Source organism: Mobula birostris, chromosome 10 (genome assembly GCF_030028105.1).
Source record: "Mobula birostris isolate sMobBir1 chromosome 10, sMobBir1.hap1, whole genome shotgun sequence".
Classification (NCBI taxonomy): domain Eukaryota; kingdom Metazoa; phylum Chordata; class Chondrichthyes; order Myliobatiformes; family Myliobatidae; genus Mobula; species Mobula birostris.
Genome location: NC_092379.1, coordinates 89,270,943 through 89,292,693, shown reverse-complemented (window position 1 = coordinate 89,292,693; position 21,751 = coordinate 89,270,943). Strand labels below are relative to the sequence as shown.

Below are 21,751 nucleotides of genomic sequence, written 5' to 3'. Positions count from 1 at the left end.
CATCATCTACCTGCTGAGCCGTGTCTACGCCCACCTGGACAAGCCAGCGAGCACTGTGAGGCTCATGTTTTTTGACTTCTCCAGTGCGTTCAACACCATCCGCCCTGCTCTGCTGGGGGAGAAGCTGACAGCGATGCAGGTGGATGCTTCCCTGGTATCATGGATTCTTGATTATCTGACTGGCAGACCACAGTACGTGTGCTTGCAACACTGTGTGTCCGACAAAGTGATCAGCAGCACTGGGGCTCCACAGGGGACTGTCTTGTCTCCCTTTCTCTTCACCATTTATACCTCAGACTTCAACTACTGCACAGAGTCTTGTCATCTTCAGAAGTTTTCGGATGACTCTGCCATAGTTGATGCATCAGCAAGGGAGATGAGGCTGAGTACAGGTCTATGGTAGGAAACTTTGTCACATGGTGTGAGCAGAATTATCTGCAGCTTAATGTGAAAAAGACTAAGGAGCTGGTGGTAGACCTGAGGAGAGCTAAGGTACCGGTGACCCCTGTTTCCATCCAGGGGGTCAGTGTGGACATGGTGGAGGATTACAAATGCCTGGGGATACCAATTGACAATAAACTGGACTGGTCAAAGAATACTGAGGCTGTCTACAATAACGGTCAGAGCTGTCTGTATTTCCTTAGGAGACTGAGGTCCTTTAACATCTGCCGGACAATGCTGAGGATGTTCTACAAGTCTGTGGTGGCCAGTGCTATCATGTTTGCTGTTGTGTGCTGGGGCAGCAGACTGAGGGTAGCAGACACCAACAGAATCAACAAACTCATTCGTAAGGCCAGTGATGTTGTAGGGATGGAAGTGGACTCTCTCACGGTGGTATCTGAAAATAGGATGCTGTCTAAGTTGCACACTATCTTGGTCAATGTTTCCCATCCACTACATAATGTACTGGGTGGGCACAGGAGTACATTCAGCCAAAGACTCATTCCACTGAGATGCAGCATAGTGTCATAGGAAGTCATTCCTGCCTGTGGCCATCAAACTTTACAACTTCTCCCTTGGAGGGTCAGACACCCTGAGGCAATAGGCTGGTCCTGGACTTATTTCATAATTTACATATTACTATTTAACTATGGTTCTATTACTATTTATTATTTATGGTACAACTATAACGAAAACCAAATTTCCCCCGGGATCAATAAAGTATGACTATAACTATTAAGCCTCAAGAGAAAGTGGATCAAATTATAGATACACAAATTAAATCTTTAATTTTTGAGAAATTTAAAGAACTCTACAAATCCATACAAAGAACATACATATATAGGATAGTTATCTCAATTATATAAACTATTTTTTATTTTTAATTGAGATGCATTGACATGAACATTAAATTAAACGTAAAGTCTTGTTTAAAATTACTTAGTCTTAAACAAAAGGCATGTATTTAGAAGTTACCACCACAACTAAATATCACTCACAGAAAGACACCTATGAGGGAGGAAGTCATGCTAATATTAACATGTACATGTATGGGGGTACGGATCAAGAGCCAGTAAGACCTGCTGAGATAAATTTGAGAAAGCCTGATTGCTAAGTATAGCAAATGTCTGGTAACGTGGCATGCTAGGAACTTTACTGGTGCTGAACTCGTAGATTTTCAATAATATTGAAAGTTACTTCTATTAATACCTCAACATTCTTTCAATTCATTTTGCCTCATACATCAGAGCATGATAAATTTTCAAATGATCCAAGTAGAAAGGCAGCATAGCAAACAGTATTTGATGAACCAGATGCTCAGCCACTGGGATTTACAAACAGTAAAGTTATGCACTACCAGTGTTTTATTAGAGTAATTACAAACTGTGAAGCAATAACACACAAATGGGAAAACATGTACTATTCCTGAATTTATAACTCCAAAGCCATATGCTTATTGTGGATGTACTAGATTCATGCAGATGTCATTTTTCTGACAGGCTGAGTTTTGTGCAGAGAAGTCCTTTGTTTTCAGTCTCAACATTTCTTTATAAGAAAGGTTGGATATATATTTCAGTGGAACTTCCAATTTTTTTGCGGAGACTTCAAAATTTTCTTACGGCTTCAGCAATAGTAAACAACATCCATTAATTCAGCAGCAAAAAAATTGCTAGAATTATTGTTGTTGTTGTCCTCTAGTAATATAAACAAAACATTGTATTAATTTGACCACTTAATAATGTTGTTTAGGACTTATATGCGGTTAAAATGACTGAGCAGAAGGTTTGTCTCAAATTCAGCCTTGAAGACTCTTTCATGAAACATTTTTCTTTATGCTTAAGTGAATAGTAAGTATATTACAAGAATAAAAATTCAAATATTTGAAATTCAGAGAATATGAATTCAATTTCTACCACCAGAATTTGCGTTTGAATTCCAAATAATAAAGATAATTTTGATAAAATAAGGTGAAATACAAAAGAGGGAACTTGAAGGCTATCAGACTATGGTAAAAATCCTCACACTATTGGTAAGCTGACTATCTCATGTGGTCTGGCATATATGCCACTTCATTCTCACCACATGGTTGGCTCTCAACTGACCTCTTAAGTACCTTTATATATTCTTTCGCACAAACAATAATGCTGCTGGATTAAGGTAGCAATCCACTACCACCCTCAAGGCAACCAGGTCATAGGTTAAAAAATGCAAGCAACAGCCAGACCCCAAGAATGAAAAAAAAGTGCATCATATGACGAATATGTTTTTCAATCATAAGACGGTTGATATTAAACTTCCTACTACAAGTGCAAAAGATCCAATTTTATTATACAGTAGTTTACAGAAACAAAATCTAGCCATTAACATAAACTTAAGCTTCAACTTTACATTGTACATTATTGCAGTGCTATGGTTAAGAGTTATTAGAAAGTGCACGAGAAATCATAACTTACATCTAAGATTTTCCTGCTGTAAGCAGTTGCATGAAGTAGAGAAAACATTGCCACTGGTACCAAGCATACTGTACAGATCTGGATAAGGAAAAGTTTTAAAAATACAAGTCGAAGTGGTGAGATAAAGGATAACATTATTGTAAAACAACTGTCCAAGCAGAAAGCATACTTTCAAGCTTTTTGACATCTGAGAGGACAGAACTGAAAAGAAATAGCGCAACATCAAATTCTTGAAGTAGTTTACTTAACTTCAACCAAAATTTTCCAGAATGATGGTAGAGTTTGTACAATTTGTATACCTATTGCTATAAAACAACCTTACAATCTAATGATTTTTCATAACCACATTTATATTTTGATTGTGGGTCTTCTGTAAGCCCATCAAAACTAATTCACAGCTTATAAACAACTACCATCCTTTACCAACTGCTTTAAATGTTAACCATGTGGTAATAGAGATATAGGGGAAAGAACATCCTTTCCTTATCACAAATACTCTCTTTTGCAGCTATTATCTATTTTAGCTAAAGTACAGTCCACAGAATTCAGCAGACAGAATATAGACATCTGCACTGCCATTCAATGGCCCCATGGTGGATTTACCATTTGTTTGCCACATATCCCTTAATACTTCAGATATATTAAAAAATCAAGCTCACATTTAAAATTGACATTTGACCTATCAATAGTAGTTTGTGGATGTGAATTTATACCATCCTATTCCCCTGAAAAATCTGCTTCTAATTTTTGGTCATTGATCTCTAGTCCTGAACACCTTAACCAACAGAAATAGAGTAGCTTCTAGCTATCCAATTATCTTTCCTCAAAATCACAGAAACTTCATTCAAATTGCCCCTTGCGCTCTCTAAACAGAGATCAAACTTGGTAATTTGTTTAATGAAGCACATCATCTTTGTAGTTTGGTCTAGTCAACAAATGAAAACATTCTCTTTTATAGAAGGGTGTCTTATGTCTTCTTCCAACATCTCTTCGTATACATTTTGCTAAATGAGTCAGTTCAGAGCTAATCCTGAAGAGACACCATTTTGTTTAAATAGCAGCTGCATTGCCAAATTATTCAAATCAAAGATTTTTGTTTTTAAATACAAAAAGATGCACATCTGGTCCACCAAATTTTAAATGTTTAGCTTTTAACTGGTAGGTAGATCAGTCCTTTTCTATTGAAACTGAGCCATTATACAGATGTCATTGCTGGTTCTCCACCTGCGCTATTTAAAATCACCAGTCAACAATTGTGTTTATTTCTCTACAAGTAAACACACCCGCTGGATCAGAGAATAAAACTTACCACAGTCAATGGATAAGTTCCCATTCCCTCCAAAATTCTAACGTTACTATGTCTACCTTTGCATTTTTTTAAGATTGCCCATTGCTTTTTTCTGCATCCAAATATTTCCTTTCCTTACCTTCCTTCCCATTTCCTTCTTAGTCCTCATTAGCTTTCACTGCCTGCTGAATACTGCCTATCACAATCCTTGCTTTCCTGTTTTCTCTAGTTCATTGTCTCTTTGCCGTACTTTGCCTACTTACTACTTCTCCATTTCCTCAGTGTGTTCAGACTATTGGACAGAATGAAATTACAAATTATCAATACTATTTTTTTTAAAAAAAGGTTTATTAATAACTATTGAATCCAATTGTTGAGTAGAACAACTTATTGCTGTTTTATCTATTATTCAATTTACTTATAGAAATATAGGCAAGTGACTACACAAACCATATCTACTTTTAAGAACATATTTAAAGCAACTCAACATATGAAAACCATCAGAAATATTGTTAGTATGTATTTTCATTGGTTTATCCTATCATAAGAATTGAAAGAACCATAATGGGGAATTAATAACTTCAGACAGCATCAGCAATTTCCCTGTGTAGAAGGGTAGACTATGATCTGTATGTCACTGAGATAACTTGCAGTGAGAACCCTAATACTTAATATTAGCTAGTCCTTTTGAAACAGCTAATTGAATATTCCTATGGGAAGTGAAAAGGGGAAAAAAAAATTCACATTTCATGTAAATCTTGTAAATTCCTTACCTTTGCAAAAATTTCATTTACATTTTTGAATTGCGATGCCAACAGTTGGATTTTCTCACATCTCTATCAGTTTTAGGAATATTCTTTTACAAGTACTGACAGAAAAGTACATAGCTTAGTGTACCAACAGATTCCAATAGCATTTGAATTAAAGAATAATCAACTGGTATAAAGGTCAACCAAGACAATGACAAGATGATAAGTCATGCTATTTGACACAAACTTAAATAAAAAGGCAGCAAACTAAATTTATAATGTTGATAAGGGAAAGCCTATTTCTTTATTGCTAAATATTTCACTAATTGTGTGCCTTTCATTCAAATACCTGAGTCATTAGTTAGAAGATTCTCTAGTATCACACTATTATTATGAATTTATGAGGGGGGTGTGTGTAATTATTAGGTATCAAAAGCCAGGTGAAAGAAAAATCAGAAAGCAACCAAAGATTACTCTCCTCCGCAAGACTTTATGGATTCCCAAACTTTAAAAAAAAATCTTCCCATAGGATTTGGTTGCTGTTATGAAAATGATTTATCTTACACAATGAAGCACAGTGAAGGATACACGTAATGGGATAGGAGGTAATAAAGATAAGTGAGTACAGCAAGTAGTGACAGCTATCCTCCAGAAGTGCCTGTGTGATAGAGGCTCTGCTGAACTGGAATCTGGGAAGCCTTTGGTGCAGCCGGCAGGCACTAGTCAGGGCATTAGCCAGTAATGCTCTCTGGTAGAAATATCCTCCTTCAGCAACTCTAAGGGCAAGAAATAGACACAAAACATTCAACTCTGGTCATTAACAATCAATACAATTGTGTTAAGGAATTGTAGAACCATACAGGGGTAATTCAATGTGGAGAGCAGTTATCATTAATGCTTTCACCTTTGTAAATTATTTATTTTGTTGTTTTTGTTTTTACAAATGGCATTTATATCTATGGCTTTCGTTAAGTCATTTGGGTGACCAAAATGTGTAAACCTGTCACTATCTACAATTTATAAAACTGAAAATGCAAGATGTACCAAGCTTATTTTGCCTAATTTATGAATATGCACTGCAAATCTAGGTCTGGAGAAATTAAGTGCAACCTTAAGTGCCGAGCCTTATAGACATCAAGGGTGGAAAGGATGCTGCTGGAGCTATACTACTCATCTGAAAGGATTACCAACGAACTCCACACTGACTTATCCATGTAGAAAGACAGTAAGAGCCTGAGACCTAAGATATCTACAGCAAAACACCAGCCCTCCATGACAAGTCTAAATCTTTGGGTTTCCACTAATGAACTAGAATAACCACTGAATTACTATTACTAGCAGTTTGGGATATTATGAAGATGTCTGGCTGATGTACTGCAATATTAAATCTGCCACAGAAGGTTGATACGATCCTGAGCCCTATTGCTAGATATGCCATAGTGCAGGCAACCCTTCCCTTCGTGGCAAATTGGAATCAAAGGGCATACAGAATGCAGTATACGATGGAACAGAAACATACAATGCCACTATTCCATCGACATTATCAAACACTCATGCCAAATCCTGTTTAGCATGGCTCCATCACTGGAGATATGAACTTCAACAATGACCACTATATTTAATGAATAATGGCAAGGACTAAACTCTCAGAATAAGAATATGCTCACATCTAGTGTCTGGTTAATGCTCCACAATACACTGTATGGAACAGATATTCTTCATTAACAGTGGCTTAGATGACAATGGCCTAGTTTAAGCAAAATAAACCATAATGGCCACCTGGAGTCATGCCTGTTGCCAAAATATTTTAGATACAAATTTCCAATCCCACAATCAGACTATCTTGTTATTAATTAATGAGTCCTACATATTCTTTAAAAGGTTTAAGGAGAAATGTGCATTTTCACAAATTTTAAAAAAGCATTGGAAACACTTAGTAGGTCAGACAGTATCTGTGGATGTTTCTGGTGAATGATCCATCACCATTGAAAAAACGTGGAAATATGTGCAATTAAGTGGCAGAGAGAGGAAGCAGAGGAGAGAACAAAGGCTGTGTCTGAAATAAGATGAAAACCAAGCTTGTGAAAGTGACAGTATGTTTGCTATGCCATCTAGTTAATAGATGAATCAGGGCAGCTAGAAAGAGAAAGCAAACTAAGGATCATGGCGATCTGCGAGATGCAGAACACAGCAGTTGCTTGGAACTTAAAACTGGAATATAACCAGTAGATCAGGCAGCATCTGTGAAGGGAGAAACTGCTAATGTTATAGAGGGTAACCTTACTGAAGAACTGACCAAGTTTGATGATCATAAATTGTCAAATTCAATATTGCCCCCAAGGGATGTAATTAGCCTAGAGACATGTTTAGTTAGTGCTTCTTGAACTTCTGTCAGACTTCACTGAAACAGTGAAGGAGACCAAAAATATAAGAGAGAGTGCGAGTGGGATGAAAAATTAATGTGGCAGGCAACTAGAAACTCAGGCTGCTCTCATACCAGCTTCACATTTTGACATATTTATTTCACGGGTTTTCCCAAGATGGTACAAAAATAGTCAAAGATTTCTTAACCAAAGAGGGAACCATTGTATAAAGCACAGAATGTGTACTAGCACCACTCAATCATTAGAAATCAGAGAAAACAAAAGTGCCAGTACCGTTTGTCAGTGCAGACCCAACAACAATGAATGGAATGAAGTAAATCCAGAAGCTAAGCTATTGTGATGTATCACTATTAACAGCACCTTTAACTTTCAAACACCTTCTTTGTTAGAGTTTTTTTGGAAAGCCAGAACATTATAGCCAAGTCTACTCGTAATAAGGCCATATTTGGAATGCTGCATACAGTTCCGATCACGTACTCAAGTAAGTACCTACAGGATACAGGAGAAGCTCAATACAGGAGGGAGACTGAAAATGTGGCCGGGTGGTGTAGTAACAACAGCCTCTCACTCATTGTCAATAAGACCAAAGAACTGATTGTAGACTTCAGGAGAGCGAAACCAGAGGTCCATGAGCCAGTACTCATCAGAGGATCAGAGGTGGAGAGGGTCAGTAACTTTAAATTCCTGGGTGTCACTATCTAAGTGGACCTGTCGTGGACGCAACATACAAATATAATTGCAAAGAAAGCACAAGAGTGCATCTACTTCCTCAAGAGTCTGCAGAGATTCTTGGCAAATTTCCGTAGATATGAGGTGAATAGTGTGCCAAGTGGCTGTGTTACGGCTTGGTATGGGAACCCAAAAGCCTTTGAGCAGAAAATCCTACAAAAGGTAGTGGATTCTGCCCAGGACATCGTGGGTAAAGCCCTCCCAGCCATTGAGAACATCTACATGAAATTTTGCCGTAGAAAAGCAGCATCCTTCATCAAAGATCCTCACCACCCAGGCCATGCTCTTTTCTCACTGCTGCCATCAGGTAGAAGGTACAAGAGCCTCATGGCTCACACCACCAGGTTCAAAAACAGTTTTTACCCCTCAACAATCAGGCTCTTGAACAAAAGGGGATGACTACACTCATTCTATTTCTGGTGTTCCTACAACTGATGGTCTCACCTTAACGACTCTTTATCTTGTTATTTCATGCTTGTTATTTCTTGCTATTTACTTATATTTGCAATTGCACAGTTTTGTTGTCCATTGATCCTGTTTACAGTTACTGTTCTATAGATTTGCTAAGTATACCCTCAGGAAAAAGAATCTCAGGGTTGTATATGTTGATATGTATGTACTCTGATAATAAATTTTTACTCTCTATGTTACTTTGTATAGGCTCTAGAGGGTGCGGAGAATATGCAGGAGGGTGGATTCAGAGATGAACGACTTCATTAAATAGAAAAGATGGAATTGTTCTCATTTCAGCCAGGATAGCCAAGAGGAGATTTGACAGAGGTGCACAAGATGATGATGGGTTTAGACAGGGTAAGACAAAGGAAGTTGTTCCTATTAGAATATGCTTCAAGGACCAATAAGAACAGATTTAAAGTAAGGGGCTAATGGTATAGGAAGCTCTGAGAATAAACTATTTTATGTAGAGAATGGCCTTCTGCAAGGCTGATAGAAAGAGGCAATCAAGGATTTTAAAAGATAACTGGATCAGCACTTAAGGGAAAAAAATTATCTGCTAACCCAACATCTCTGATTTGTAGGATGCACCTGTCAAAACTTACCCTATTTCTTTATTTCATAAAATTGGTCTAGTTAATTGTAAAATGAACCTAGTGTATAAAATAAAAATACCAGGAAAATATGTACTTACTTTTACTTCTAATATCATCAGAATTTTGTGTTTGATTTTCTACTATCCAATTTCTTTTTTGTATTTCATTTACTACGGCGACATTTAGTTTCATTTGATCTGGAAATCTTAAGTGCAAAGTGTACAAGTATTAAGACTACATTATCTATTATTTTTGAAATAATTGAGCATTTTGGAAAAATACCACTCTGCACTAAAATATCACAGAAAAAATTGAGATAAATTTACAACAATTTTGTATATAATATCCTATTTTCAGTGTCAAAACTGAAGTCTCATCTATTTCTTTTTTAATCAAGGATATGGATTTTTTCCACTGTTTTTGTAATCAACATTTATAAACAAAAAGCACCGACTAAGACAGTAAACTTGCTTAGAATCATTGATCCTGCTGTGACATATGATCAGCTACAGTTGTAATCACATATGCACAATTCATTTGGTCATTTCCATCATGTAATTTCCTCATACATCCAAGTTATGAGTACTCTGAGAAAAGGTTTTATCTAGTGAAAAGACTCACCAAACCACTCATAAAATTACTTGATTTTACTAGTTTGCAAGAAGAGCACAGTTTTTTTTTCTTTTTGCAGGCTTTGGTAAGTTGATGGAGAAGATCCCGAGAGGCAGGATTTATGAACATTTGGAGAGGCATAATATGATTAGAAATAGTCAGCATGGCTTTGTGAAAGGCAGATCGTGCCTTACAAGCATGATTGAATTTTTTGAGGATGTGACTAAATACATTGATGAAGGTAGAGCAGTAGATGTAGTGTATATCGATTTCAGCAAGGCATTTGATAAGGTACTCCATGCGAGATTTATTGAGAAAGTAAGGAGGCATGGGATTCAAAGGGACATGGCTTTGTGGATCCAGAACTGGTTTGCCCACAGAAGGCAAAGAGTGGTTGTAGACGGGTCATATTCTGCATGGAGGTCGGTCACCAGTGGTGTGCCTCAGGGATCTGTTCTGGGACCCCTTATTCATCCCGATTTTTATAAATGATCTGGATGAGGAAGTGGAGGGATGGGTTAGTAAATTTGCTGATGACACAAAGGCTGGGGGTGTTGTGGATAGTGTGGAGGGCTGTCAGAGGTTACAGCGGGACATTGATAGGATGCAAAACTGGGCTGAGAAGTGGCAGATAGAGTCAACCTAGATAAGTGTGTGGTGGTTCATTTTGGTAGGTCAAACATGATGACAAAATATAGTGTTAATGGTAAGACTCTTGGCAGTGTGGAGGATCAGAGGGATCTTGAGGTCTGAGTCCATAGGACACTCAAAGCTGCTCTGCAAGTTGACAGTGTGGTTAAGAAGGCACACGGTGCATTGGCCTTTATCAACCGTGGGATTGAGTTTAGGAGCCGAGAGGTAATGTTGCAGCTATATAGGACCCTGGTCAGACCGCACTTGGAATACTGTGCTCAGTCCTGGTCACCTCACTACAGGATGGATGAGAAAACCATAGAAAGGGTGCAGAGGAGATTTACAAGGATGTTGCCTAGATTGGGGAGCATGCCCTATGAGAAAAGGTTGAGTGAACTCAGCCTTTTCTCCTTGGACCGATGGAGGATGAGAGGTGACCTGGCAGAGGTGTATAAGATGTGAGAGGCATTGATCGTGTGGATAGTCAGAGGCTTTTTCCCAGGGCTGAAATGGCTAGCACGAGAGGGCAGTTTTAAGGTGCTTGGAAGTAGGTACAGAGGAGACATCAGGGGTAAGTTTTTTTTAAAATGCAGACAGTGGTGAGTGCTTGGAATGGGCTGCCAGCGATGGTGATGGAGACGGATACGATAGCAGTTTTTAAGAGACTCCTGGACAGGTACATGGAGCTCAGAAAAATAGAGGGCTATGGGTAACCCTAGGTAATTTCTAAGGTAAGGACATGTTCGGCACAGCTTTGTGGGCTGAAGGGCTTGTATTATGCTGTAGGCTTTCTATGTTTCTATGCTTTAAATGATTGCTTGCACAGGACAATAAAAAAAAAGACAATAAAGGGCATAATTTAATCAGCACAGATTTAAGCTTTTGTGACATTTTTTGAATCATTCAATTAGTTACTCCTTTGTAATAATATTTTGGAAGTAGGATAGCAGGTCAAAGATAAATCAATTCTACAACAGGAAATGAATTGAATTTGTGAATCAGATTTTCCAGCTAGTGTGATATGTTTAAAACTTTGGCACAAGTACATTTAAGTGTTCACTAAAAGATAAATTTATAATAGATATAACATTTATTTGTCACTAATCTCTGTACTAATTGATTAAACACACTATACTTGGCTCTAATAATCTAACAATTATAAAAGCACACCCACGTTGCTTTATACTAGAAATTGCCTGCTCCATTTACGCTTAATCCTAATCAAAAAAACAATATCACAGAATTAGAGACTGCAAACAAAAAATCACAGAGCACATTATACAGTACAGTCAGTGAACACAGCTCTAAAGTTATGAGAAAACATCAATGTGAACACAAAGAGCTTAGCACTATCTTGGTCAGGTTAGCATCAGCTAATATTACCTGGTTTTCAATATAAACTTGTTACTGCTCATGAACAATATTTCAAACTTCAGTCAGATTGTCAGCACAAAACAGCAGCGATTGCTATTTGGGAATACAACTTAACTTTTTTTAAAATAAGACGTGTTCAGTGGTTGATCAAATACGCATCAGGTTTAAAAATTGCTAACCATCTATTTTTCTAAACTTTAGCAGCATTCAATATGGCACTGCCAATATTTTTATTGCCAGTAATTTCAGTCCAGTATTTTGGCTAATGACCTACAGACAACATTTTCTTTCAACTTAAAAATTTCACCATTTTTCTCAGTACTCTGTTCGTGTACTCATACCTAATATTAAAATCAGTGCAAAATTCTACTCACCCAAAGACAGGAAACAGAAAAAAGAATGTTGACACCAGTGTGAATATTCGAAGCAACCACATTATTGATTCCGTCTTGTTGCCCATCATGAATTGCTTTTGTTTCATTATGGGGGAAGAAATAATGAGTATGATTAAAGAAAGGTAAATTTTAAATTAAAGGAAGGTTAGTATGTAGAAGTACAGAATGAACCACCTCAACGATCAATACTGGGACCCTTGTGGTTTGTCACTGAACCCCTTTTCTGAATTTGAAGCATCAATACAATTTGTTCAGGTCAATAAAAGAACCAGCTATTAAGTTGAATATACACAAGTATAAAGCAGAAAACACTACAGAAAATGAACAATACTGCATGAAAGGTACAAGACATAAGGTAAAGTTGAATGATAATCAGAAGTCAAAACAGAACAGTAACTTAGAAGTCTGAACCATAAATCAGGCCATGTTTAAATCCTGTGGAAGTTAAATTCAGTTAATTAAATGATCTGGAATTAGAATTGGTCTCAGTTCTGGCAGCTATGAAACTGCTAGATTGTATAACAGAGGAAATCTGTCATACTGAACTAGTCTGATCGGCTCAAAAATAACCTAGCATAATCACCAGACAGGGTCAACACCAGGCATTGAACCAATAACACATGGTATAAACTCATGACCTCCTCACCTATCTAGCTGAAGCTGATGCAGATGCATTTGCCCCTTCCCATGTCAGCAATGTCACCATCAGGCCTGTGTCCTGTCACCGCACCAAAGGAACCTTACCTCCCAGCCTGTAATCTAAATCATTTTATGTGGCACAATCATCAATCTGGCAAAGTTACACACAGAGCTACACAACTTTCTAAAGAGCATGCAATAGGCATAGCTTACAAATTTCATGATTAATCGACTAGTTTGAAGCTCTGCAGTCCTTTGCCATTATTTGATATAAATTCTGGAAATCCTCGCACTAAGTTCGGTATGAAATAGATTCAAAAATTATGAACTCCAATCCATTGTGAATTATTCATAAGACCATAAGACAAAGGAGCAGAAGTTGGCCATTTGGCCCATCGAGTCTGCTCCGCCATTCTATCATGAGCTGACCCATTCTCCCATTTAGTCCCACTACCCCCCCATCCTAGCTTATTTAGTGAGAACCTAATTAATTGAAACCTATTGAATATTGAAAGACCTCAAAAGAGTGGATGTGGAGAGGATGTTTCCTATGGTGGGAGAGTTTAGGACCAGAAGACACAGCCTCAGAAGAGGGACGTCCTTTTAGAACGGAGTGGAAGAGGAATTTCTTGAGCCAGAGATTGGTGAATCTGTGAAAATTGTTGCCACGGGCGGCTGTGGAGACCAAGTCTTTACATATTTTTAAGGCAGAAGTTGATAGATTCTTGATTGGTCAGGGCATAAAGGAATACAGGGAGAAGGTAGGCTGAGAGGTAAAATAGATCAGCCACGATGAATCAGCAATGCAGACTTGATGGGCTAAATAGCCTAATTCTGCTCCTAAATCTTACGGTCTAACCTGCCTGCTGCTAACAGTTAATAATGACTACATGCTAAAAAAAAATAGTATTGTATTGTAGTATGTGAGTTGTGCTAATTTAAAGGATATACTGGATACTTAGGTCAGCCATGTATCAAAAAAACACTTAAATCGCACTTGGAGTCAACACACAATATTACCTAGGTAAACCAATAAAGCCATTTCAAATCTAATAGTGAGGGAATGAAGACACAAATTGGAATCTTGTATTTAAATTGATCTTCGCATACTTCTGAACAAAATTTCTATGGATCTCAAGTTATAGAGCTTTCATGAAAGAACACAAATTAATCTTGCAATAATTTTATTTTAAATGTAAACACTAATTAAAAATCAAAAGGACACATAACTAATATATCACTTTTCATTGCTGCAATTCTACCTGATTATATTTATTTGTTTTAATAATCTCAAGAAGTATTCTTGTGACACATTATCATTAGTTAAAATGATGAACAAAGTGCAAACTAGCCTCATTAGTGAGAAATAATAACATTCGCTGATAACGTCAAGGCAAATCCCCTCCAATTTTCAAAACGAATTATCTAAATAATAAGGCAACTAAAAGACATAAATATTAAAAAATTCCAATTTTTAAAAACTCACCCTTTTTGTCTTTGTTAGTTTAGCACTGAAGTACAGATTCATAATCACACATAATATCAAATAAGCAGATGCTTACCGAAACTGAAATTGATGGACTTGCTTTTGCACTATCACCAAATCCAGAAGTTTTAATTGTGTTGGGAGCAACTCCATCCTGGGTTGTTTTGTGTGATTCCTGATCCGCCATCTCAATGTTTTCTGATTTGAAACAAAAGCACATTTCTCATTGAGTCACAAAATACAATGCTGTCTCCTTGCTCATACTTGACATGGATTTACATAGCATATATAACAGATAAGTGCCTCAGACAGATTCACAGATATCTTATTTCTCAGATGTCCTGGAGTGGAAGGTCCACTTCAGTCACCCCGCCAGCCTATGAATCCAATACATCATTCATCACAACTTCCAAGTGAGGCAGCCTTTACTGCTTCCAGTACTCCCAATGAGGCCTCCTCTACATCAGTGAGACCAGACGGAAACTGGGACATCAATTTGTCGAGCACTTGCATTCCATCACCACAGCTATCAGATGCTCCCAGTTGCTAACCATTTTAATTTTGCACCATCGTGCCCATTTTCTGCACCTTCTACTGCCAGGGCAAGGCTAAATGCAAAACAGAAGAACAGCACTTTCTATTCTACAACCTAAATGCATGAAAGCTGAATTCTCAATCAGGTTTGTAACACAAAGCCATGATGACAGTACCAATAAGTCCATGCCTTGCCAAATGTGTCCAAGTCCTATACATAAGAACCTTCTCCAATAGACTCCCAACCACCGATGAGAAATTCACCCTAAAATTTGTGGAATTATCTCCATTACCCTTCTTGAACAAATGAACAACAACGGTTACTTTCTAGTCTTCTGGGACCTCAGCTGTTTGCTAGTGCGGATGGAATGATCTTTCTCAAGGCCCCTGCAATTTCCTCTCTTGGCTATTTCAATAACCTGGGATACATCCTTTCACACTTTGGTAATTTACCATCTCTGAATGCTCTTCAAGAGACCCAGCATCGTCACCTTGATTTCAAGATGTCGTAGCGTATGTCCCATACTGATCTCACTATCCTTCTCCTTGGTGAATAGTGACTACAAAGTACTTGTTTAAGTACCTCACAAATATCCTCCAATTCCAAGCATAAACTCCCTCATTTACACTTGAATGCTCCTACCCTCTCCCCTAGTTAATCTCTTATTTTTAATGAAAAATGCCTTGAAATTCTCTTTAATCTGCAAAGAACATTTGCAACTGTTTTGAATCCCTTCCTGCTTTCTTCAGATTCCAAGGTCCTCATCTGATTTTAAGTTCCGAAAAATTATACACGCTTCCTTTTTAACTGAATTCGCAACTTCTTTGGTCGTCTAAGGTCCCCTTACCTCGCCAATCTTGTCCTTCCTAGAACATACTGGTCCTGAACTCTGATTAGTTGGTCTTTCGACAACTCACACATATCAGATGGGGACTTGCCCAACGACAGCTGCTCCCTACTAATTCTCCCTGGCTCCTATCCAATAATGTGGTAGTTTGTGGTAGTCTGGTAAAGTCCAGACTTATACTTATTCATGACTATCTTAAAACTTCAGGAGTTGTGATCGCTATTCCCGAAGTGCTTTCCACCTAAAGGCTAGTCACCTGGCGTTCTCATTTCACAAAACCAGGTTCAGTAAGGTCCCCCCTTTTCGGGACTATCCATGCACTGCCATTTACCCATTGTATACATATATTTCTTTATTCGCACTCTCAGCTTTGTCCATGCACTTTGATTTGGTACGAAGAACAAAATGAGCTGATTTTCAATCCCAATTTTGCAGAAATTAGCAAAAGAAGCTTTACTCTTGCATTTACTCACTCCATTTATTTCATTTTAAAAATTATTTAAAAATTCAAGAAATTAGTTAAAGGACTAAATCATCTAGCTCCTCAAATTTACTCAACCATTCAATAGGATCATAGTTAATCTGTCCAACTTGACATCTGTGCCTGTTCCCCGTAGCCCAGAATTCCTCAAATTTTAGAGCATAGAACATAAAAATCTACAGCATATTACAGGCTCTTTGGCCCAAACACACAGAGGATGCAGAGGGGGATCACAAAGCCGAGGAAGGAGGACCGGGTCGAGACAATAGAGACTTTTGGAGAAGAGGAGTTCGGTGGGTAGTACCATTCCGCCTGACCGGAAGTGCACTGAAAGTGGTAAGCGTAAAGGAGTTGGTTCTGGCTAACAATGGATGGTGCAATCCGGGGCATATTATGATAGAGGAACATGTTTGCAGACTGGATATTGAACTTTTTACTGTGGGACTTCGGCCACATTCCACCGTGATACAACACTTGGCGGCACGGGAGGTCATTCCAGCCTGTGCCCATCGAACGTGCAGCTCCTCCCGTGGAGGGTCAGACACCCTGAGCCAAATAGACTGGTCCTGGATGTATTTTCCATCTGGCATAGTTTGCATTTTCTTGTTTGATTGTTGGGGTTTTTTGTATTGCTATATTTACGCTCTATTCTTGGCTGGTGCGGCTGTAACGAAACCAAATTTCCCTCGGGATTAATAAAGTATATCTATCTATCTTCTCTCCATTTAGAAAAAAGTGAACCCTTTCATTTCTTCTACCAAAGTGCATGACGATACACTTCCCGACTCTGTATTCCATTTGCCATTTCTTTGCCCATTCTCCTAATCTAAGTCCTTCTGTAGCCTCTCTACTGTCGCCTTAAAGCTACCTGCCCCTCCACTTATCTTCATATCATCTGCAAACTTTGCAACAAAGCCATTAATTCCATCACCCAAATCATTGACATATAACATAAAAAGAATCAGTCCCAACACAGACCCCTGTGGAACACCACTAGTCACCGGCAGCCAACCAGAAATAGCTCCCTTTATTTCCACTCTTTGCCTCCTGCCAACCGCCCACTGCTTTATCCATGCTAGAACCTTTCTTGTGATACCATGGGATCGTAGCTTGTTAAACAGCCTCATGTGTGGCACCTTATCATAGGCCTTCTGAAAATCCAAGTACACATCAACCAATTCTCGATTGTCTATCCTGCTTGTTACTTCTTCAAAGAATTCCAACAGATTTGTCAAATAAGATTTTGCCTTGAGGAAACCATGCTGACTTTGGCCTATTTTATCATGTGCCTCCAAGTACCCCGAGACCTCATCCTTAACAATCAACATCTTCCCAACCACTGAGATCAGACTAACTGGCCTATAGTTTCCTTTCTTCTGTCTCTCTCCTTTATTAAAGAGTGGAGTGACATTTGCAATTTTCAGTCCTCCGTTCTTGAAGGATCGTTACTAATGCCTTCACAATCTCTTCAGCCCCCTTGTTCAGAGCTCTGGGGTGTACACCTTCTGGTTCAGGTGCCTTATCTACCTTCAGACCCTTCACTTTCCTAAGAACCTTCTCTCTAGTTATGGTAACTTCACACACTTCATGACCCCGACACCTGGAACATCCAACATACTGCTAGTGTCTTCCACCATAAAGACTGATGCAAAATACGTATTCAGTTTGTCCGCCATTTCTTTGTCCCCAATTACTACCTCTGCAGCATTGTTTTTCAATGGTCTACTCTCGCCTCTCTCTTATACTTTATGTACCTGAAGAAACTTTTGATATCCTCTTTAATATTATTGGCAAGCTTTCTTTCATATTCCATCTTTATCTCCTTAATGACTTTTTTAAGTTGCCTTTTGTTGGTTTTTAAAAGCTTCCCAATACTGTAATTTCCCACTAATTTTTGCACTATTATCTGCCCTCTCTTTGGCTTTTGTGTTGGCTTTGACTTCTCTTGTTAGCCACAGTTGTGTCATCTTACCTTTAGAATACCTTCTTCCTCTTTGGGAGAGAGAGATATATATATATATATATTCTGTGCCTTCTGAATTGCTTTCAGGAAATCTAGCCATTGCTGCTCTGTTGTCATCCCTTCCAGTGTTCTTTTCCAATCAATTCTTGCCAACTTTTCTCTGTAATTCCCTTTACTCCACTGTAGTATCTGACTTTAGCTTCTCCTTCTCAAATTTCAGGGTGAATTCGATCATATTATCTTTACTTTACCTTAAGCTCTCTAATCAATTCTGGTTCATTGCACAACACCCAATCTAGAATCCTCTGGACCCAATCTTCAATCCTCTGGTGGGCTCTAGAAGCCAACAATGTCTGTCACTATTAGTTTCATTTCACTTGGTAGTGAAGTACAAATCTTGAATGAAAATATTGGAAACACTCAGCAGATCAGGTAGAATCAGTAGAAAGAGAGCAGTTTACATTTTAGGTTGAATATCCCACGTCAACCTCAGTTTAAGAAAAAATATTTCTCACTTGTTCTCCCTCAATTTTCAATTTATCATTAGTATATTGAAGATAAAGAACAATGTGGTTTTGTGAAAGACAAAGGTACAAGAAACGCGATATTGATGTTAAGGATATTATCAGACTGAGCTTTTCAAGGGCAAAAAGATTTGTTTGTTTTATCGACTACACAAAAGCATTTTATAAAGTGAAGCACAATAAGTTATTTGAGATATTACAGGAAACTCTAGATCTAGATTAGAAAGACCTCCGCCTAATCAGAAATCTGTACTGGGAACAAACTGCTGCTGTAAGAATAGATGGAGAAGTGAGTCCGTTTACGAAAATCAAGAGAGGCATTAGACAAGGGTGTGTTTTCTCCCCTGATTTATTTAATGTGTACAGTGAAACAATACTACAAAAAATAAGAGACATCTTGGGAATCAAAGTTGGCGGTGAAAACATCAATAATTTCAGATATGCGGATGACACTGTTAATTGCAAGTACAGAGGAAGAACTACAAAACATAATTGATACAATTGTTGAAGAAAGTGCAAAAATGGATCTATCTATCAATCACAAAAAGCCAATGTATGGTGATATCCAAAAAGAAGGAGAATCCTATCTGCAGGCTGAAAATAAACGGGAAAGACATAAAACAAGTACAGAACTTTTGCTACTTAGGAAGCTGGGTGACATCAGATGGCAGGTGTGACATGGCCATCAAAAGAAGAATAGGGATGGCAAAAGACACCTTTACGAGAATGAAGAGTATACTGACCAACACTAAACTAGGCATGACAACCAGCCTCAGAGCACTGAAACGTCACGTTTATCCAGTTATGTTATAAGGCTCAGAATGTTGGACAATATCTAGTAACATGAGGAAACGAACTGAAGCAGCAGAGATGTGGTTTTTGAGGAGGATGCAAAGAATATCATGGATGAAACGAATATCTAACAAGGATGTTATGAACAGATCAAGCACAAAAAGAGAAATAATGTATGAGATCATGAAAAGGCAACGTGACTTCAGTGGACATGTGATTAGGAAAGAGGAGTTAGAATGCACGGTAATTATGAGAAAGATTGAAGGGAAGAAAGCAAGAGGAAGGCAAAGACAAACGATGATGGAGACAGCAGCCAGAGAACTGGAAATGAATACCAATGAATTGGTCCACTTGACCCGAAGTAGGAGTGTGTGGGCCATGGCACCTGATGATGATGATGATGATGATGATATTGAAGATATCACAAATTGCTGTTTCATCTAAGGTCATCTTCACAACAGAGGGAGCACAGTAGCATAGTGGTTAGCTTAAACCTATTACAGTGTCAGCAACCTGGTTCAACATTGCTACTGCCTGTAAGGAGTTTCCACATTCTCCATGTGACTATGTGGGTTTCTTCCAGGTACTTCAGTTTCCTCCAACATACCAAAGATGTACGGGTTAGTTAGTTGGTCACATGGGTGTAATTAGGTGGCACAGTCTTGTTGGTCTGAAGGGCTTATTAACCTGCTGTATCACTAAATAAAAAAGACCATATGTTTATAATATTGCTCACAATATTGCTGAGTTATTGCTTGATAGGTGATATTTTTCACTTTACTTTGTTGAGCGTAGAGTGGTACAGCACAGTATAGTCCCATGATGTTGTGCTGTCCTTTTAGCCTGCTCCAAGATCGATATAACCATTCCTCCCACATAAACCCTAAGTTTTCTATCATCCATGTGCCTAAGAGACTTTTAAATGCCCCTAATGGATTTGCCTCTCTCACTAATCCTGGCTGCATTCCATGTACCACTCTGTGTGTAAAAATTTACCTCACCCACCCCCCCACATTTTGCTCCCATCATCTTAAAATTATGCCCTCTTGTATTAGCCATTTCCACCTTGGGGTAAAGTCGCTGGCAGTCCACTCCATCTATGCCTCTTATCATCTTACACACCTCTATCAAGTCACCTCTCATGCTCCTTTACCCCAAAAAGTCCTAGCTCACGCAACCTATCACATGCCCTTTCAGCCGGGCAGCACCTCGAGAAATTTCCTCTGCACTCTCTCGAAAACTTCCATATCCTTTCTGTAATGAGGCAACCAGAATTGAACACAATACTCCATGTGGTCTAACTAGCACCTCAGTTTCTTCAATCTCTTTATCAATGGTACTCTGAAAACCCCCCTGCAATCTTTCCTTATACTTTCCATTTAATTAAAGCTACAAAGTACTCCAATAGTCCGTCTCAACATTTATTCCCATTTGTTACTTTCTGTCCCCAGCTATTCTTATCTACGGCTTCAAAACTCCGTTAATTCTCCCACTACATTGCTCTGCTTGTGCGTGACAGCTCAGCAGTAAGCCAAACTCCACACAACTGAACATGGGAGTCAGTATAGAGCACCCAAACTCCAGGTGTTTTATTTCGCAGCACACACACATACAATTTTGTATGAATAAAAATATCATGGTTTATGCTGTTACAAACAATTGAAAGACAACATAGGATTGTGCATCAGTCTGATGCAAAAAACTCCACCAGAACAAAATGCCTGCCCTCAAGTGATCCAACTGAACTTCAAATTTTGAGAATAAAAGTCAGCAAGGCAATATATCAAAGTAAAAGCCCGAACACCTACCATTTGAAGAATCATTAAAAAATAATAATTTTTTTTCTTACCAGATAAAATGACATTGGAGCAGCTTCTTCCCATCTACTATCAGATTTCTGAATGGTCCATGAGCCTATGAGCACTACTTTGTTATTCTTTCTTGTGCCATTTATTAATTTTGAAACACAGTGAATTCCAGTTAATTGGGACATATCAGGACCAGTACCTTTTGGTCCAATTGAACAGCAGCCGGTCTCATGGAAATAGTGAAAAAGGTATTAAAAAAAAATAAACTATCTTTTAACTAAGTAACAAATTATGTATTTAAATGAAATACAGAATAAATTTGAACAGTACCAACATTACTATAAAACTTTTAGTTTTTAATAGTTATTGTAGAGGAATTAATCTAGTGTATGCTGTCATGTTCTCTTGATCGACTGTAAATGAATAAAATCAGTGCAGACTCCTAGTGCAGAAAATGGACTACCTTCAAACAATGCTTTCAATGATTGCATCCTCCAAAATCTTCTTTTTAATTGTAATATTCACAATGATTGTCAATACCTTCACATTCTTCATAATTTCTAACTTGT

At 38.1% G+C, this 21,751-nt stretch overlaps 1 protein-coding gene across 1 annotated transcript in view; it reads right to left on the bottom strand.

The window, feature by feature from the left end:
• Positions 1 to 21,751, bottom strand: part of LOC140204134 (transmembrane protein 33-like) — a 150,834-nt gene that overhangs the window by 125,909 nt on the left and 3,174 nt on the right. Inside the window, exons 2-5 of the mRNA XM_072270532.1 lie at positions 14,309 to 14,430; positions 12,087 to 12,181; positions 5,520 to 5,707; positions 2,895 to 2,962 (exon numbers count right to left, since the gene is read on the bottom strand). Of these exons, the coding sequence (XP_072126633.1) occupies positions 2,895 to 2,962; positions 5,520 to 5,707; positions 12,087 to 12,181; positions 14,309 to 14,419 (462 nt within the window). The 5' untranslated portion in view covers positions 14,420 to 14,430. The remainder of the gene's footprint in view (positions 1 to 2,894; positions 2,963 to 5,519; positions 5,708 to 12,086; positions 12,182 to 14,308; positions 14,431 to 21,751) is intronic.